This window comes from Andrographis paniculata, unplaced genomic scaffold (assembly GCF_009805555.1).
Source record: "Andrographis paniculata isolate CXL003 unplaced genomic scaffold, ASM980555v1 Contig30END, whole genome shotgun sequence".
In the NCBI taxonomy this organism is placed as follows: domain Eukaryota; kingdom Viridiplantae; phylum Streptophyta; class Magnoliopsida; order Lamiales; family Acanthaceae; genus Andrographis; species Andrographis paniculata.
This window is the reverse complement of record NW_026137563.1, coordinates 2,779,561-2,799,856: the sequence shown is the minus strand read 5'-3', so window position 1 is coordinate 2,799,856 and position 20,296 is coordinate 2,779,561. Positions and strand designations below refer to the sequence as shown.

The following is a 20,296-nucleotide window of genomic DNA, read 5'->3' as shown; positions in this document are numbered from 1 at the left end:
AAAAAATAGTTTTATACTGTTTGCAGACAGTAATTGTGTCTGATGTCTCATTGCTGCTCTTAGCTGCCACTAAACAGATTTCAAATTTGATTATGATCTATGATTACAGTTCCATCATCACTGATCATCCAACCTCTTTTCAACCTGTGTCTTCTTCTATTTGTCTTTTGACTTTTTTTAGGATTTGCTTTTAGCTTTACACAGCTCACATTGAATCCAATTTTCCTGAAATAAAATTCCTGCATTATCTTCCCTCCCTTTTTTTTCATTTTTACAGCTGCAAGTTGTCTGCATCACATTCTCAAATCCCCATTTTACTGCATTCTGTTTTGTTTTTATTAGTTCATAATAATGTCCAGCCTGCAGACCTGTACTGCACTTTATATATGTGGAGTGTGTCCCATCATTCACTTTACTTCCCAACTCAATCCCACATTTGCAGCCACCCCTTTCTCCATCCACCTTCTCCCTCCAATTCCCCTTCTTCCAATCAAGAACTTATATTAGGGTTCAAGAAATGCAGCAGCTGACATTTGTACCTGCTGCTGTATTTGTGATCCTGGTTGCTGTTGTTGGTGCAGAAAATCCATACAGATTCTTCACATGGAATGTCACTTATGGCACCATTTATCCCCTTGGAGTTCCCCAGCAGGTATTTAACTACTTGCTATAGTAATTGTTTTTCACATTGATCTTCTCAGTCCATTTTCTTGATTGCTCTTCTTTGCTGTGCTCTGCAGGGTATATTGATAAATGGGCAGTTTCCAGGTCCTGATATTCACTGTGTTACAAATGACAATGTCTTCATCAATGTTTATAACAGCTTGGATCAGCCTTTCCTCATCCACTGGTAATTCCCACATAGCCCTCTACCTTCTTCATTCATTCCTTGATCTCTTCTGCCATATCTGCATTTTAGGGTTTTTAGCACATCTATGACAATTGATCTAAAACTCATTTGGACATTAGCACTTATCAGAAAAATTCCAAACCACTATCATTCTCTGCAGGTTGATAATTGGAAATCACAATGTCTACATCTAAAACTGAATGAATGAATATATGCCCACCCCTTTTCTAAACTTCAGAAAATGACAAATAATTCTTTCGGTTAATGAGTAGGAATTCAGCACTAGTAATAGAATAGAACTTATTACGGGCGGTGCACTGATCAAGATAACAGATAGATAGATAGATACCATTTAATACTACATACCCAATAATTTGCTGTAATAATCCTTACCAGTAAAGTAGGCACTTTCTTGCCGGCACACGAGCAGCCTTTTGCTCTTGAATTTGGGTTAGAACCACAGCAGAATTGTTTAATGCAATTTAAAGATCCCACATGGGCTGCTCTGCTTCTCAAGTTGTCACTGTCTTGTACCCTTTCCTGCTGGATTCAAATTACAATAAAGATTCATTTCATTGCATCATCAAAGTTAAACATAATGTGCAGTTTAAATTATTGAATTAAATGCAGTGGCTGCCGACAAAGACAATGAGCATAAAGTTGCTTCATTGAATCCTTCCCCTGTTTTGGTTGATTCTCTTTCCAAATCTACAGAGACACTCACTCTGTTGTGTGTATATTATGCATTTGCAGGAATGGGGTTCAAAATAGGAGGAATTCGTTTGAAGATGGAGTGTTCGGGACAACATGCCCGATCCCTCCTGGTCGGAACTTCACATATATCCTTCAGATGAAGGATCAAATTGGCAGCTTCTATTACTTCCCATCGTTGGCTTTCCACAAGGCTGCCGGTGGATTTGGCGGCATTAGGATCGCCAGCAGGCCCTTAATCCCAGTCCCCTTTGATCCTCCAGCCGATGATTACACTGTCTTGATTGGCGATTGGTACAAGACTAATCACACTGTAAGTCATCCTTCCTCATTGATCTCTAATACTGTATTTCGAATAGAGTCTTCCTAGATAGAGTTATCGATTGATGATGATGGCATGTGATTCATTACAGGCCCTGAAAGCAATTCTCGACAGGGGCAAGAAGCTGCCTTTTCCCCATGGAATTCTCATCAATGGTCGCGGTCCAAACGCCACCTCCTTCAGTGTCGAACAAGGTCTGTTTTCTTGCACTGCCCACAAATTCTTGTCCACATTTATTGTCTTGCTCATGTAGCTTCATTCTTCGACAGGGAAAACATACCGGTTCAGGATCTGCAATGTCGGGTTGCAGAACTCACTCAACTTCCGGATTCAAGCGCACAAGATGAAGATAGTTGAAGTCGAAGGAACACACACCTTGCAGATCAGCTATTCTTCCATAGACATCCATGTCGGCCAATGCATGTCCGTTCTCGTAACAGCCGATCAGCCTTCTCAGTCCTACTACATCGTCATATCCTCCCGCTTCACCACTCCCATCCTCACCACGACAGGCTTCCTCCGCTACGGCAACTCAAACCGCCCTCCCTCCGGGCCCCTCCCTGGCGGCCCAACGACTCAGGTCGACTGGTCCCTCAACCAGGCACGCTCCATCAGGTCGAATCTTACAGCAAGCGGCCCAAGACCGAACCCACAAGGCTCGTACCACTATGGGATGATAAAGACTGCAAGAACCATCCGGCTCGCCAGCTCAGCAGGTCAGGTTGACCACAAGCAACGATACGCAATCAATAGCGTATCTTATGTTCCGGCCGACACCCCCTTGAAGCTTGCCGACTATTTCAAGATAAGCGGAGTTTTCCGCGTGGGGAGCATACCCGACGCCCCCAATGGCAGGGGTATATACCTCGACACACCCGTTTTGGGCGCCGATTACAGGTCTTTCATCGAAATCGTGTTTGAAAACTACGAGAAGATCATCCAGAGCTACCACCTCAACGGCTACTCCTTCTGGGTAGTTGGGTATGCATCATCTCCCTCCCTGTTTCAATTACCTTGAAATCTTCATACTAAAAATGATCTCCTGAACAGGATGGACGGCGGGCAATGGACATCGGCGAGCCGGAACCAGTACAATCTTCGCGATGCAGTCTCCCGGTGCACAGTTCAGGTAAGCTTCTCGACATGGCGCAATAAAAAATTTAAAACAAACCTGGATACTCATCTAGGTGGTGGTTGCAGGTGTACCCCAAATCATGGACAGCCATCTACATTGCACTGGATAACGTCGGGATGTGGAACTTGAGATCGGAGTTCTGGGCTCGACAGTACCTCGGGCAGCAGCTTTACCTCAGAGTTTACACGGCGTCGACCTCATTGAGAGACGAGTATCCGATCCCGAAGAATGCTCGCCTTTGTGGGAGGGCAGCAGGGAGACACACGAGGCCCCTGTAAGACATGGGAACCTCTCCCACTCCTCCAGACTATATAGTTTTATGACTAGAGTGTTCATCCATCGTCGAGGACGCCCGTCGTGGTCGATGATCTTTCAAATTCAATTGTTGGGTGGGTGTGCTGCTGCTGAATCGGCACGGCACATCTCCCTGCAGAATATATATTAAGTTATGTAAGTTAATGATCGACCTTAGCTCAAGGTCGCAGGCATTCTTTTTTTCACTTTGAACTCACTCATTACTACTGTTTCATAATTGTATCAGTTTCTACGCAGTTATTGATGTTCCACAATAAATCAGGTCTTCCTTCTTTTCCCTGTAATGTTCTACACAAGTTTTTGTAAAATCGGCTGCCTGTGTTTTCATGGCTGCCGGGCCGGGCCGGGTGTGGCATTGAGAGTTGGACCAAAAGTCCCGGACCCCTCACGAGCTTTAGGCGCTCACGCTAGATCTAAAATAGAAGAAAATTGATTGGAGTCATTTATTATATTTGCGTGATGAGAATAAATAAATATTACACTTTATAAGGAGACTCCGCCCCGCCGACGTTATCTGCTCCGCCGAAAATTGGTTGTCGTGCCCGTCCCTATAATAGTCTCCTTTGATCGCTGTGGTCGAATTTTGCTTCTGTCCTGTACTTGTGGGAATATCATATTTCTCCGGCGGTCTCCGCGGCTGAACCTCTCATTTAATCGATGGCTGGAAAATTAGGGCTTAATCCACATCTCGTCGTGTCGCACAAGTTTCCTGAGGTAATATTTCTGCACTCTCACCCAAAGCTCGTCATTGTTCTCCCCGCAATTTTGATTTTTCTTTTTTTCAACCTCTCTCTTTTTCTGAATGATCGATTGTGGATTTCAGACGACGAGTAGTTACACTGAAAGGTTAGATAGAGCTTTTTTGGATCATTTCTTTTAGATATTTTAGTTTTTATATATATTTACTGTATTGATTGATGAACAGGGATGCTGCGTTGTACGCTCTAGGGATTGGAGCCTGTTCAAACGATGCTGTGGATGATAAGGAGCTGAAATATGTTTACCATCGAGATGGACAGCAATCCATTAAGGTACCACAGAAACGGATTGCTCAGGATTTCAAGATGAGATTCAGTCTGTTCAAGGTTTTCAACATATACTTAATTTGGTTTGTTTTACTTCATGAAATTTGTTCAGGTCTTGCCTACATTTGCTACTTTGTTATGTTCGGGGCTTATGTCAATGATAGCAGAAACACCTGGTTTAGAGTATGTACATTTGTTACTTGGCTCATCTGCATGTTGAAATGCAAACATGTATATTCTCTTAGCTTTTTACTGAGAAGTTTGTTGTCTGGATTTTCTTGCATAACTTTGCCTACAGATTCGATCCGCGTCTTTTACTACATGGGCAACAATACATAGAGATATACAAACCCCTTCCTTCTAGCGGTCGGGTAAGTAGCCACCAACAGTGAATAGTAATAGGCATATACATCATTCTTTGATTTATGTACCATGTATTCTCAAGATTGGAAAACTGATTGTTTTAAACTTGATACAGGTAATAAACAACATATCTGTTGCCGGGCTCCATGATAAAGGTTGTTGCTTTTAGAATTGATCTTTATTGTCAATTGGGGTGTTGCTTATTGTAACCAATGCATCTGCATTGCATTCTTCAGTTTTGTGTTAAAATTTCTTACATGCTTATGTGAATGCTATCTCTTCTTTCAAGTTTCAGCTGCTTCCATTATGCTTCATTAAGTTTAAAATCTTGGATATGAAAGAATGATTCAGAAGCAGAAATGTATGTTTGCTACCTTTCAGGTAAGGCAGCTGTTCTTGAGATTGAATTTCTAAGTTCCGAGGAACATTCTGGTGCATTGTTGTGCATGAACCGGTAAAGCTTCATGTATACAACATTTAGCTTTTATATGCATTTCAATTTTTAGGTTGGATTCCTTAGTTTATGGATAATTGTATTGCTGGACAGTACGTCTATCTATTTGAGGGGTGCTGGTGGCTTTTCAAAACCATCAGAGCCTTACTCCTATGCCAAATATCCTTCTGATCAGCAGCCGGCTTATAAAGTTCCCAAAAGCCAACCATATGCTGTATACGAAGAATGTACACAACCATCACAGGTATGGAAGTTCTTATTTTTTTCACAGTTGGCTTATGATCACTACAACATATGTATAGAAATGAGAAGAGTGTTTTGAACTACTGGGACTTCGATTAATAACTTTCTTGCAATTATGCGACTAAATATGAGTAGACATTTAATTCACTGTAAATGCATCTTAAAACACACTTTCCTGAACCAGTTGTATTATTAAATCTTGTGATGTCTAATGATTTGATCTTGCCTATATAAAAAAATGCAATGACATGTTAACTTTGCAATGCAACGATGCAGGCGCTACTTTACAGGCTTTCTGGTGATTACAATCCTTTGCACGCAGATCCTATGATTGCAGAAGTTGCAGGGTAGTTTGCTCTTAGATTATTCATCTAGTTACCCTTCCAAACTGAATTAGATCTTTTACTGCATCATCTGATCTTTTATTACTCTCCCTATTCAAGCAGTCACATTTTTTTCTTCATTTCTATGGTGCAGATTTTCCCGACCTATATTACATGGACTTTGCACCCTTGGCTTTGCAGTAAGAGCCATAATAAAAAGGATTTGTCGAGGAGATGAAGAAATGATAAAGAACATATCTGGGAAATTTCTATTGCATGTTTATCCTGGTGAAACCTTGATAACAGAAATGTGGCTTGAAGGTTTGAGGTAGGCTGCATCTAATCTTAAGTTTTCTAAAATATAAGATGGTTTTTTACCATACAACACTAAGAGTGGATGAAATGTGCAGAGTCATCTATCACGTGAAGGTAAAAGAACGGAATAAGGCTGTTCTTTCCGGTGTGGTCACCCTCAATCGCATCAGCTCATCTCTCTAAAATCTATTACAGCTCGGAATATATGGTATTGTGTCCTAGCATCAAATGGGACAGCCGTCGATGGTTCTACTTCTATACATACAAATCTTGTTTCCGTAACAATCTATATCAGCTCGGTAAATCACATTTCTTGTGCATTTAGCTAGGAGCATCTTCAGAGGCTTATCTGAATTCAGTTGTGTAAAAGTGACTTAATTGATGAAAATAAATGTGTTTATTCTGAAACTAGTCCTTCCCAATTATATGTTTTTATGTGACTGAGTGCATGAAGAGATGAAAACATCATTTATCAAACCCATGAGGTGTAATAATACCAGACGAGAGAAATTTGAAATAAATAAGGATAAACATAGATGTCCCCCAAGATGCAATCTTTCTAACCAATTGACAATTGGCAGAGATAAATAGCTGCCTACTTTTAAAAAACCCTCCACGGATGAAAATTCTACCAGTATCAATACTCCAAATTAAGATCCTGTATCATACCTGGAGATGGTGAAAATAAATATGTGCATTACTCAAGCCAAGAAGCACCCACCATCTTTGCCATGAAGGCATATCTGTCTGCAGCTTCATCAATCTGTTTAACGGGTTGATGTATTAAGTTAGTAAACCCCACCAAATTAAAAACATATATACATACGTGTGTGTGTGTGTGCGCGCTTACAATTTTTTGTGTAGGCATTCCAGCTCCATGGCCAGCCTTCTGCTCTATGCGACCAATGATTGGGTTGGTTTGAGGGCTGTTCTCCATGCTAGTGCATAGAACATGTTGCATAGTCTGCACAAAAAATACAAAAATTGAATCAATGTGCATAATAATAGCAACGATAGCGATGAATACAGACACTGGAGGATAATAAATTCAGTCGACTAAATATATACCCACCGCCAATAGTTTCAGTGAGTGCAAAGGGACAACCCGATCATCGTGGTCTGCTGTCAACAGCATGGTGGCCGGGTAATGAGTGTTGTCGCCGGAAGGTCCTTCCCACGGCCTCCTAACATTATGCAGGGGCGAGTATCTGATAGAAACAAATAGGCGAGTAGAAAAAAGTAAAACTTAATTAGACAGAAGCATTGCATGAAGAGTGTTGATTGAAGGCAATATGGCTCACTTGATTAACCAATGGAACTCTTCCTCTTTGTCCGAACACCCGTAGTCGGAGGTCCATGCATGGCCTGGTTTGGAGGGGGATTATGATCAGGAAAATACATCGAAACATGCAAGAAGATAGAATTAGAAACAGGACTTTAATAAAAAAAATGTTCCCTCACCAATGGTAAACTTGTGAAACCTTAGCATGTCCATGACACCAACATGGGCAAGAGCACAGCCAAACAGATCGGGCCTCTGCATTCACAATTTTACGCATTTTACAGGAATGCTCGAAACTGAAATCATATGTAAAGATGCAAAAGGCACTACCTGATTGATGCAAGCCCCGACAAGCAGCCCGCCATTGCTTCCACCCTCAATACACAGCTTCTTAGAATTGGTGTACCCACTAGAGACAAGATACTCTCCTGCTGATATGAAGTCGTCAAAAACGTTCTGCTTCTTTCCAAGGGAACCTGCTTTATGCCATTCTTCTCCATACTCTCCTCCTCCACGTATATTTGCAATGCTGAAGACAACATCTAAATGCTTTGCAAGGACAATACGGCCAGCAGTAAAATATGGTGTGATGCTAATATTAAACCCACCATATCCATAGAGTAAACAGGGATGTGAGCCATCCAAGTGAAGGCCCTTTCTAGCTACTATAAACATCGGAATCTTAGTGCCATCTTTGCTAGGGACAAAAACCTGAAGACAGAAAATGCCGAATTAAGGAAGACATACAGAAAAGGCTACATTGCTTTCATATAGGAACAAAGAGTAACTCCAATATCATACATTTAAGAGCTGAAAATCATATTTGCCACAAAGAACTATTTACCTGACGAGATTCAAACTCCGTCCTGTCAAATCCAGGGACAACTGTGTCTCGGAAGATTTTCATGTCCGGAGCTTCGCCTTTTAGGTTGCACATATATATAATACCCGGAACAAGGAAGCTTGTAAACCCAATAAAGACAATGCTGTCTTCACGTCTAGAGGAAACCTCAGATACAGCTCCAATATCTAGTGGTAAACTGTGTAAAAATGCACCAGTTTTCAAGTCCCTTATTTGCAGCACGTTTTTTACGTCACTCAAATAATTCACTACAAGTTGATTTTTATTAACAGCAGTAGCAGATTCAAGTACACTGCTTTCATCTTCTGGGATTACTTCAGTCCACAAGCCAGGCTCTTTCAGATCAACTCGGACTAACTTACTTCTTGGAGCATCCTTATTAGTAAGAAAGGTGAAAGCTGTACCGTCATTTGCAACATAGGTATAGGAAGCTTCAAAGTCATCAACAAGCTTCACTAAAGGAAGTAATTCCTTTGTCTCTTTAAAACCTTCTAGTCCTTTTGGAAGCGAAGACAAGTCACAGTAATACATCTTGTTGACAGGATCACAATTTTCATAGGTATAAAAGAGAACATACTGCAAGTTTCAAAGACACAAACGGTTTATTCAGTAAGTACAAGTACAATTTTTCCAATAAAACATATAATGTGCTTGTCAAAATAACATATAAATATTCTAATCACCCAGAACTCTTTAGGTTGCCAGTAAGTATAATTCAAATTTACAATGCCAAAGTTAAAATATATAAATAAATAATACGATTACATAATAGTTATACATCAGCTAATACCAGTGAGCTAATCTTGCTGAATACCAGCAAATTAATGTGAAACTTGAACTATTAGCAGCATAAGATCATTGTAGCTTAATTTTGAAATGTACTACATGGTCTCGATGTCCCTCTATCACATCAAAGAACTATTCCAATTGCAGCAATTTTAAGGCCACTATTTCCTTTACCCTTCCATCCTCTTGATAGATAAAGAGGGAGGGCAAAGCTTTTGGCTTTTTCATGTTGCTACTGATTGTTAATCATTCAAATAGGGTTCAAGATTACAAGATAATATTACAGACTAATCATTTACAAATGTTCTAGCATATCTACATTTTATAGCATCTTAGGCAACAACATAACCATTCTTGTAATTTTTCAGTAAATACTAGATGTAATGTCAACTGCAAAGACCTTACTTTTTGTGACATTTATGCATTATAAAGCATCAAGCAGATAGCTAAATAGTTCTAAAAAATTGACAACCTAACTTGCAATACTCTCGAATAATGTATATACAGGACACTACCTTTCCATCATCTGTGACTTCGGCTGCACGTGTATTCTTGGGATTGTTGGGATCACGCCAACATAAGATATCTTCAGATTGATCATCACCCAAGAAATGGTAATAAATTTCATGGTTCAAATTAGCTTGGGTCTCTGTGCCTGCATCCAACTTCTCTCCATCCCTAAAGACAATCACCAAAATGAATATCACAAGGAACCTACCACTATTATGATGCAAATCACTTCTATCAAAAGTCATCCACCAAAATGAGCCTGAATATTGAACCTTAAATGATCCAGTTTCTTGATAGGTTATCTTCACAATATAACAATGGCTCACATGTCATCTTTTGAAAACACAGTAGATATTTTGTACAATACCAATTACCATAGAACAAAAGTCTAAAAAATTGTTTGTTTCATCCAATTATTACTTACTCAGGGGCTGGAAAACGACTGTAGAAAAAACCCTTGCAATCATGTGTCCAGCTGATAGATGAAAACTTAACCTGTGTCAAGTTAACAACACCACAACGCTTAAGTAACAGAAAGTGGAGGAGCATAATAAGAACCATACAGAACAATTAGCATATAATGAACAAGAACACCGGAAACAAGCAACGAACTTTACCCACGAAATGGTATCGGGAACAGTTTGCTTATCATCAATCCTCATAACTTTAATGGTAACCCAATCACTCCCACTCGAACTAATCCCGTAAGCTAGGTACTTTGCATCCTTGCTAACTGCATGCCCACTCAATGCCACAGTTCCATCTTCACTTAATGTGTTTGGATCAAGCAAAACCTCGGGGCTTCCATCAAGACTATCCTGCAGCACCAAAGAAAGACAATATCAAACTGCAACAATCAAAATTACGAAAATTGAGAAGGCGGAAAGGTTGTCAAAGAACCTGAACATATAAGACTGTCTGAGGCTGCAGCCCAGTGTTGTGGAAGTAAAAATACTTGTCTCCTTCTCTAAATGGAGCATTGTACTTGGGGAAGTCGTATAACTTGGTGAGCTTTTCATGAAGCTTTTCTCTCACGTCGCACGTCTTAAGCACAGATTTCGTTAACTCCATCTGCTTTTCCACAAAATCCTTCGTCTCCGCAGAATCTGGATCCTCCAGCCTAATAACACCAATTTCAAATTCATCGTTTAATAGCCGCAGTGTCGAATATCATAACAGTTTCAAGGAAGTTTTAAGCATCACTGGGAACGAATCCCCAACAATTCCAAGCTTCTGAATCGATGAATTCAGAACAAGAACAGAAAACATTAATCCAAGCGGCCTGTTTTGTCTTTCTTCAATTAACCACAGGTTTCAAATTCTTCCAAAAAAAAACAAATAAGGCGGCCATACTTGAAGAATTTCAACAGCAACAAGCATTACCATCGATAGGGGTCGGGAATCGTGACTCCATGGTAATTATCAACGACGGAGTCGTCTCGACGAGCGACCGGATACTGAAGAGGCGCGTCCAAGGCCGATATGGATCCCATCTTCGGAGCTGTGGAGAAATAACGCGACGGAATTACAGTATAAAAGTAGAAATATTTCGGGGACGGAAGACGTTCGACGAAATGCCTCTGAAAGGAGCGGCGAGTTATCGTTGGAGTGTGGATCAATAGTTGGCGTCGCGAAGAGGGTAGTATGTTATAGGCAAAATGTGTAGGTAAAATGTGGACAGAATGGCGTGCGCATGACGACATTTGGGCATTTTAAGGATTGGACATGGCGGATTCCATTTGCAGCAACAAACTTTGCGAAGAAAGAAGATTTTTATTCCGCCTTTTTTGGATATACTACTTGTTGTTTTCGTTTTCAGTCGTCCTATATTTCGGTTGCTCTATCTTTTCCACATTATCCCCTATAAAAAAAACTAAAAAAAAGTTTAAAGTTTTAGTATGTGTCTTTTATTTTTATAGTTCTAAACGAAAATATATTGCTTTTCATTAAAAATATATATAATAAAACATGTTTTTCTCTTTATATTTTGAGTTTTTTATTTTAAATTTAAATTAATATATATTTAAATCAATTTTAAATTACAATCAAATAAAAATTATATTAAAATAAACTTAATTTTGAAAAATAATACTACAGCTTATATGAAATATATTAAGTACAATAATAATAATAATAATAATAATGTAAAAAATTGTGCCTAGGTACATGTGGATGATGACATTATTCGCACATTTACATATGGTGAAGTGGCCCAAGGCAATAATTACAAAATACTCAAAATATTTATTTTTTAATAATAAAATAAAAAAAATACTCTCTCCGTTCCACATATCATGTCCACGTTGTCGTTTCTTTTCGCATGCTATATCATTTTTTTTAAAATAATTACACACTTTAATCTTATTTTAAATTTTTAAATTTTTTTTTTAATTTTAATTAAATTAATTAGTTATCTTAATCTTAATTTATAATTATTTATATTATAGATAATTATTTTTACTAATATATTCTTAATTATTTAGTAATTAAATCCCTCCTAAAATACCGTATCTACGGTACAGTAATATTTTATTAATTAATAAAAATATATAAAAAAAAAATTAATATTTTTACTTCTGTACTAAAAAAACAACTTAGGTTTGACTGATTGGTAAAATTGCAAAAATTTAGAAGAAAAATAATGCATAAAACAATTTAGAATTTAAATGTTTTCTATGACCAATGTGCTACCAAGAGTTAGGACTTATCCAAAAGAAAATCCACCAATTTTTATTTATTTTGAAGAAAAGATAAATTAACAATGATATTTGCTCAACTAACCAATCTTATTTCAAAGATGATTTATTCAAATAACTCTTAATTTTACAATTCTCTTCCATCTTGCTTGACCTAATTATTTGGATTTCAATGATGAATATTGAATAATGTTTTTGGATTTGCTGTTGGGGCCACTACCCCTAATTAGAGCACGTGCTGTGACTCTTAAATAGAAGACTTTATCTCGTATTTCGATGTCAGTCTTTCTCAATTTCGAAAAATCTCATCCGTAATGGCCTACTTTTCGACCCCATCATTTCGATCAAAAATCGATAGCACCATCGTGCAGGCGAAGCACGTCTCGACGTCGTCTCTTCTCTCTCCTTCTCTCCGTTGTCCTCCCTCTCACCCTTGTTGCTCGCTTCTTCTTCCCCAAACTCATCTTCCATCCCCATCGCCGATGACTGTTCTCCCTCCTCTTTTCCTCATTTCACAGTCGACATTGTTGCACTTTTCCGGCGACCGACGGGTAAATTTTGGGGATTTTCTCATTTTTTTAGGTTCTAATTTTTATTTAGTGACGAGGGCTACGCCTGTGTCTGTTTCTAGAAACAGATTTATTTTCTCTCAACAAATCCCCTCTCATTTCCTCTACAAATTCCAATGTGTTTTTAGTGTGAGTGAGTGAATGATTCTTCGTGAATTGCTGTGTTTTCACACCTCACATTGTAATTTCTTACATTGATTCAATTCTTTCACATGTTCGGCATTTTGCATATTCAATTGACTCTCAGTTCTTGTTGAACACCTTATGTTTATGTTTGGGAGATTTGGGTTTACACGAGAATGAATATTTTGTGTGAAATTTGGAAGTGATGAAAGAGAAATATTTCTTAAGAAAATCAGAAAGAGAAAGAGAGTCGTTGTGGCTGATTTTAATTTTTAAATCGACATAGATGAAAATGGATTGAACACATAGATGCCAACTAGGCAATAGAGGTTTTTATTATTAAGAGTCATTGTATGTGCTCTTAGCAGGACCTCCCTTCGAAGCCCTTGGACCTTGTTCGAGTTTTGTCATATAAAATTTCATTGATTAAAATAAATATTTTTATAAAATTTAAAACTATTTTGATATTATAACTTTTAATGATGAATACTTTTTGAACGTTATAAAATATTATAAAAATAAATAATTTCTAATAAAAAATATATATATTTTTTACAGCATTAAAATATTATTTATATAAATACCTCGTTATCACGGTTAAAACCAATTTCAAAATAAAATAAAAATAGGGTTATTTAAGTGGGAAATTCCATTTGAAATCATAATCAAATACACTATTAATTAATTAATTGCGAGGTTAAAACGGTAATTGCGCAGCGGGAAATCAACAGAGCGTAACGTACAATAGCCTCAAAATCCCCAATTTCACTCCACTCTAGGGTTCGACGGAGGGATGGACATGGAAGAGGAGCACGACGGCTGCACTTCCCTCGTAGCATCCCATTGCGCAGTCATGGCTGAAAATCCATCGACTGCACCTCCAGAAGGTGAGCCAGGATCCAAAAGGCAAAAACTGTCCACCGTCGCCGCCTCCGACGATGAAAAAATTCAGGACGCCGCTCCGACGCTTCCTAGAAAGCCTAGATACAAGCGCCGCAAAGTGGCGATTTTCTTCGCCTATTGCGGCGTGGGATACCAAGGGATGCAGAAAAACCCTGGCGCCAAGACCATCGAAGGAGACCTCGAAGAAGCACTCTATCTTTCCGGGGCAGTTCCCGAGCAGGACCGAGGCCAACCCAGGCGGTACGACTGGTCGAGGTCCGCTCGAACAGATAAAGGCGTCAGTGCCGTCGGCCAAGTTGTCTCGGGACGGTTCTACGTAGATCCTCCAGGCTTCGTGGAGCGCTTGAACACTTATTTGTCGCCACAGATTCGGATATTTGGGTACAAGCGGGTGACGCAGGCTTTCAACGTGAAGAAGTTTTGCGATCGGCGAAGGTACGTTTATTTAATTCCGGTTTTCGCGCTTGATCCTTCGCGTCACCGTGGTGAAATTGATAACTGCTTGGAATGTGCGGAGAGGGGAGGGAATGTTCTTGGCGCGACAGGGAAATCTGTTGTTGAATCGGAAACTGTAGTTGAAGCTGTTGAACTTGGTTCAGGCATTCTGTCGAACACTGAAAGTGCTTCGGTGGAAGAGAAGATTGAAAAGGTGCATTCTTCTGATGACGATGGAACTGTGAATGTTGATTCTGAAAAGAATTCAATTAATGGAACAGAGGAGATTAAAGCTGATTCTTTGAATTCAAACACTTTGTTGAACTGTTCTACTGGATCAGCAGAAAAGGCGAATGACAATGGTGATGATCGTAGCCATACTGGTGATGAAACTTCGAAGATGATGGAATGTAAATCCAATGGCGAAGAATCTTCCGAAACAAAGAGTGAGTTCTGCTACGACAACGCTGTAAGGGAAAGACTCAATCGAATTCTCAAGTACTACGAGGGCACCCATAACTTCCATAACTTCACAACCAGAACAAAAGCTGAAGACCCTTCAGCCAATCGATACATTTTGTCATTCAACGCAAACACTGTGATCAATGTTGAGGGAATCGACTTTATCAAGTGTGAGGTAGTGGGGCAGAGCTTCATGCTCCATCAAATCCGAAAAATGATCGGTCTTGCTATTGCAATCATGAGAGACCTTACACCCGAGCCAACTATCGAGACAGCCTTTCAAAAGTAAATAGTCTTCTTTTATTTACCCGAACTCCTGCAATCTCGACAAAATTTACTTATGTTGCTGTTGACATTGCTTCTTAAATCCAGGAAAGTGAATCTAAACGTGCCCATGGCGCCAGAAGTTGGGTTGTACTTGGACGAGTGCTTCTTCACATCGTACAACAAGAAATGGGGAGACTCCCACGAAGAGCTCTCCATGAAAGATTATACAGAAGTAGCCGAGGCCTTCAAGATGAAGTACATTTACTCCCACGTTGCTTCTTCCGAAAAGAAGGATGGGGTTGCGGCTCTTTGGTTGCATTGCCTCAACCGTCACTACCCGGAAGCAGACAATGTTCATCTTCACGAAACAACAGACACCCTGCCGAGCTCTGATGAGAAGCCTAGCGACGCCATAACCACGGACGAGTGAGTCAAATAACAACTAATCTATTTTATGCATTCAAAATTTTAATCTTTTGAGTCTTGTTTTAGAACCTTATCATAGCTTAGGGTTTAATTTATACACTCTGTAGAACCCTCAACATATCCATCAAGATGGAATTTTTATGTATCTTCAATCGGAGATTATTAAGTTTAAGGATGTCAGTCGAAAAATTGAAAAATTAATCGCATGAACTAGTGAAAATTTCTCATTATTCAATGAGGGAGACTAGAAAACTCATTACATTTCCATAACTATACAGCTCTTCTCTAAAACTGAAACCTTACTTAACAAAAGAGTCTCCCTCTTGTATTGCACATTGTATATGATTCTCAAGCTGCCCAGGTAGAGGGCAGTCTTGTGGAGGTTATTGCCGGCATGTTGCGCACGTTGACATCGAGCGGCAGCATGCGATACTCAATGTCGAGATCCCGGAAAGTCTTGACCATTTCTTCCACCAGAAGGGCTCTCCTTGCCCACCTCTCCCCCATGTCTTGATGATTCATCTTGTGCGAAGGCCATATCGAGAACTTCAGACGGTTCATGTCTTCCACGTCCCTCATCACTATGGGTGGCGCCGGATACCAGTGATCGCTCCTCTTGTCGACATATTTTGTGATTCTCTCCTTCATCGCAGCAATCTTCTCCGGAGGCGTCGCAATGTGGATGCAGAATTCAATGGCATCGCCCATGTCGGGGCTACGGTAGTAGTTGTAGATCGGCTTTGTGGAGAGGAGGCTGTTCGGGTAGTAGATCTTGTGGTTGTCGTACTTCAGGAAAACTGTCGTAAGTATGTTCATTTCTTCCACAATCATCTGGTCATAAGATCGAAGTATTCGAAGTAATGTTAGTAGTTCATCAATACGTAAATGTATGTCATGGATGTTGAAAGCTTGCTTACTTGAACTCCATCGACTTCAACTCGATCGCCCACGTCAAACGGATGCATCACAAACAAGAACACGATCGCCTCAAATGTAGTCTTGCACATGTTCCCGAACACAAACACGACTAGCAGCAGCTGCGAGCTCAAGAAGATGAAGAAGCGCGTCGTCGCGACTTTGAGGATTAGAAGCCATATGGCGACGATGAGTACCCCCACGAGCGCATTAAGCATTTGGTGGAGTTTGTTCACGGCCGTTTTTGTGTCGTTTAGAGACAGCGCGAGCGCCCTTCGTTCTCTGAAAGCATTCACCTGCGAGGACAAGAACGATCATTTGAAATTAAAGACGAAACTCTAACAAGAATGACAACCATCCATCGATCCATCAACAGATTGCTCACCACCCAGTTCTTAAGAACCCGCTTGCTGATTCCCTTCTGCTCGCTGTCCTCGAAGAGACGCAACGTTCTCAAAACCTCGTCTTCGCGCATGAATCGCATCAAATCCTCGGGGTAAATAAACCTGATCATAATAGAAGAGATCGTTAGAACATGTTCATAAGATCTATCTTGAATGGAATTGAATTTTGATTACTTTGATCCTGGCTTAGCCACATTTGTAAAGATCTTCTTGGCAGCAGCTTTGGCCTGGTATTCACTGGTGATCTGCACCGCCTCCTCGTCCGAGCCGTGCAACTTCTCGTCCAACGTCGACAGCACGCCCTTCCGAACAACGTTGATCAATCTCTTCATATTCCAAGCTGACACATTCTTCTGATTCAGCTTATGCAGATGATCAATGGTGATCCCATTCTCATCTTCCTTCTTCGACATCGCCTTCGAGAAAGCTGCAGGACTCCCGCCGCTGCTCCTCCTCGGAGTGTTCCCGAGTTTCCGGTCGCTGTTGGGGAACATATTTGCCTTCAAATCAGCGGGGATCGTCGCGCCGGCGCTCTGCAGCTCCTGGACCTCGACGAGGACTCTCTCCTCCTCCTCCCGCTCCTCCTGAATGGCGACCAATGGCGGCCCAGACAGCGTCTGGATCACGTACTGATTGAACAAACATTCCTGAATCCGATCGAAGAATGTGCTGACATGAAAGGATGATGCTAAAACCTTAACGAGCAATGTCTTGAGCAGCCATATCAGTGTTGCAACCAAAAGGCACACCCAAATCTTGGTCACGTATGGCAGAATCTTCCCGTTCGTCGCCCGCTCGACTTTTTCATCGAAGATCAAATGCCAGGCGATCAGAACCAGGGCTAACCAGACGCAGTTCTGCACTGCTTTTTTCAATCCGTAGACGAAATACAGAACTCTTTTTCGAAGAAGAAAGTTGCGCTCGATGAGGAGGACGACGATTCGAATTCCCCAGCCGGAGACTAATCTGCCCGAGATTAACACCAAAACCATCAATTCCCATTTCCAGAGCTCCAATTGGAATATTTTCCTGGTTTTCAATATGTTGATGGTTAAGCTGCAAATCAATGCCGCGATTATTAGGATCAAGCTCAGAAGCTGTAACATGGAGAGGAAACTGAACTTCATTTTCCGGTAGGATTCCGGCAAGTCCTCGTCGAGGAAAGGATCTTCCTCCTCGATTTCGCCTTTTCCTAAAACTTGCGATTTATTGCTTCTCGGAGTCTGAGATTTCTTCGGATTGTCCTCCGGCGGGTCGAGCAGCCGAGATTTGGTTTTGGTCCTCATCAGACTCGATCTCCGGCGGAAGGAATTGTTGGAGCTACAAACCAGAACCTCCTCCGGTTCAGCGTCGGAGCGGCGGTTCGCCGCCGGTTCAACTCTCCCCGCGAATGAAACTCGAGCGTCCCTCGGCGTAGGGTTGTTGCTGCCGCTAGGGCTTTCTGGAATCTTCGATAGAGTCGGAGATTGCTGCGACAGCGTCGGCGACTCCGTCGTCACGAAATCGAAGTCCTTGGAGCTGGCGGCGGCTCTCATTACGGCGTCGTTTGAGAAGTCGTAGCTATAGTCTCTCCACATTCTCTTATCTCCGCCGTTGATTCCACCGCCACCGCTGATCGGTAAATCCTGGCCGTTGCTTACCCCACCACTGCTGGTCGGTAAATCCTGGCCGTTGATTCTGACCACGGCGTCTTTTGGAGGCGAAGGGGCGGAAGACGACGACGGCATGGCTGCGTCGGAGACAGGTTTCCGATTGAAGAGAACTTTCTGTCGCTCTTTCTTGTTCTTATTCTTCCTCTCCTCTTCCATTTAAATTGCTTCCGCAGTCTTTCCATGTGAGGGGTTGAACAACTTTTCGGAATCTGAGAAAAAAAAATTAGGGTTTGATATTTTGATTTCCCTCCTTTATTGAAATTATCGAATGGAATGACGACAGCACTGTACAGATGGAAGGTTCGCCATTAATTAAAACTCCATGGAAACAATATAAAAATGTCGACAAGAAGGCGACGCTGGTGAACGTAAATCAACGACAAGAGAAGAAAAAAAAAGAGTAACTGAGATGAAGCCGGCGGGGAAATCTGAGCCGTACAGATGACGTAATATCAACGGCTGATTTTGAACTTATTTATTAGGTACGAGAACAATCGTTGTCATTTTAAATTTGAGCATTAATTAATTTAATTAAATACAAATTAATGCCTTAAGTTTGGGGATGGTAGTGGGGCACGTGGACTGATTTTGTTGGTTAGGACAAAAGTGATTTATTTGGTTGGATTTTTTAAAATTTAATTTGGGATTTAGACAGTAATGACTGATGAGGTGTCCATTTAACAAGCATTAATTAATCATTATTATAATGTTAAATGCGCGCATCGATAGACGTTCGTGTCATTACTATGGCAGCGGTACGTAAATTAAATCGCCAAAGAATATCTTGTCGTGATAATGAATATCAGAATATATATTTATTTATTTATTTAGTTTTATTAGGGATGAATAAAAAAATTTTGAATTTGTTCGGTTTTGAATTTTATTTAATGAATAAAAATATTTGCTTGAGACATTTGTAGTTCTTTATTCTTACTTCTTTTAGAAAATAAATATTTTATTTATTGATGGGTCATATAAAGTGGATTTTTTTTAGAATGGGTTTGTAAGAAAAAGCCCACTAAGCCGAATATTGCCCAAAATATATTTCGACTCTGCGTTTTTCTAATTTTTTTCTCTTACAAAATATTTCAATCATATATTATTTTAATATCAAATTCAAATCAAGAAACATACCTAAAATCTATATAAATTCTGTTTGGTTTGGGCTTCAAATCTACACTCGTGACAAAGGTACAAGTCAAATAAAAATAAAATCCAATTTGTTCACCTGTGATCTAAAATATTCTAAGTATTGTCTCTATATGACATAGGTCTGACAAGGCAAGACCTGGAAACCAAACCTCAATGACTGTGAGTCAATTATTTGGGGTGTGTTATCTAGATAAGAAATATATTTTTTTTTAAAAAAAAAAAAATTAATATTATTATTTACATTTATTATTTTTATAATTTTTACATAAATTTTCATATTTTACGTTTAAAAAATATTTATTTGAATTAACTTACTAAACAGACAAATTCTTTGTTTACATTTATTGCATTGTTGGGTCCCAATAACATTAAATTAAATTGAAGGAATTCAACTGTCACACATGTTCCCCATTTTTATCAATATTTTCCGTGATGGCTAACAATTTAAAAGTAAATAAAAAGTGGAGAATTGGGCAAAGAAATAAAATAAAATAAAATTGCTGTATTTCTTAAAGTGTGTGTATTTCTATAATTGAGAGGTTTTTAAATAATTATTTTGCATGATAACTAACAATTATAGTTTGCTTATTTATTTCATCCTGATCCTGATCCTGATGGTGACTTACAACTAGAAACAAATATTGAAATTTTAAAAAATTACTCTCCCATTCATTACTTAGATAAATTTCTTATTGTCTTTTAATCCCAAAACAAAGAGAATCATTTGTGTCATTGTGTGTTCCGACTGAATCAAAATTTAGCCGAATACGGTAAAATTTTGAAAATAATATGATTT

The 20,296-nt window shown here is 39.7% G+C and overlaps 5 protein-coding genes across 5 annotated transcripts; 3 read left to right on the top strand and 2 right to left on the bottom strand.

Annotated features, from left to right (window-relative positions):
• Positions 1–258: 258 nt before the first annotated feature.
• LOC127246445 (L-ascorbate oxidase homolog) lies at positions 259–3,607 on the top strand. Its single transcript, XM_051267844.1, has 7 exons — positions 259–652; positions 741–850; positions 1,604–1,874; positions 1,975–2,077; positions 2,153–2,864; positions 2,934–3,012; positions 3,084–3,607. Exons 1-7 carry the CDS (start codon positions 518–520, stop codon positions 3,294–3,296), a joined length of 1,623 nt encoding a protein of 540 aa, XP_051123801.1. The 5' UTR covers positions 259–517; the 3' UTR covers positions 3,297–3,607.
• Positions 3,608–3,842: 235 nt separating this feature from the next.
• LOC127246448 (enoyl-CoA hydratase 2, peroxisomal) lies at positions 3,843–6,464 on the top strand. The gene is made up of 11 exons (XM_051267845.1): positions 3,843–4,047; positions 4,157–4,179; positions 4,259–4,364; positions 4,471–4,541; positions 4,657–4,729; positions 4,837–4,876; positions 5,103–5,175; positions 5,269–5,419; positions 5,695–5,765; positions 5,896–6,069; positions 6,152–6,464. The coding sequence occupies exons 1-11, from the start codon at positions 3,991–3,993 to the stop codon at positions 6,237–6,239; spliced, it is 927 nt and encodes a 308-aa protein (XP_051123802.1). The 5' UTR covers positions 3,843–3,990; the 3' UTR covers positions 6,240–6,464.
• Positions 6,465–6,505: 41 nt separating this feature from the next.
• LOC127246444 (uncharacterized) lies at positions 6,506–11,280 on the bottom strand. The gene is made up of 12 exons (XM_051267843.1): positions 10,880–11,280; positions 10,397–10,616; positions 10,114–10,314; positions 9,921–9,991; positions 9,502–9,664; positions 8,183–8,776; positions 7,669–8,049; positions 7,518–7,593; positions 7,358–7,421; positions 7,129–7,264; positions 6,907–7,020; positions 6,506–6,819 (listed from the first exon to the last, which is right to left on the bottom strand). Exons 1-12 carry the CDS (start codon positions 11,197–11,199, stop codon positions 6,754–6,756), a joined length of 2,406 nt encoding a protein of 801 aa, XP_051123800.1. The 5' UTR covers positions 11,200–11,280; the 3' UTR covers positions 6,506–6,753.
• A 2,354-nt stretch (positions 11,281–13,634) lies between these two features.
• LOC127246536 (uncharacterized) lies at positions 13,635–15,574 on the top strand. The gene is made up of 2 exons (XM_051267975.1): positions 13,635–14,969; positions 15,057–15,574. Exons 1-2 carry the CDS (start codon positions 13,678–13,680, stop codon positions 15,379–15,381), a joined length of 1,617 nt encoding a protein of 538 aa, XP_051123932.1. The 5' UTR covers positions 13,635–13,677; the 3' UTR covers positions 15,382–15,574.
• A 9-nt stretch (positions 15,575–15,583) lies between these two features.
• LOC127246535 (mechanosensitive ion channel protein 6-like) lies at positions 15,584–18,705 on the bottom strand. The gene is made up of 4 exons (XM_051267974.1): positions 16,871–18,705; positions 16,678–16,798; positions 16,295–16,588; positions 15,584–16,208 (listed from the first exon to the last, which is right to left on the bottom strand). Exons 1-4 carry the CDS (start codon positions 18,502–18,504, stop codon positions 15,726–15,728), a joined length of 2,532 nt encoding a protein of 843 aa, XP_051123931.1. The 5' UTR covers positions 18,505–18,705; the 3' UTR covers positions 15,584–15,725.
• Positions 18,706–20,296: the final 1,591 nt, after the last annotated feature.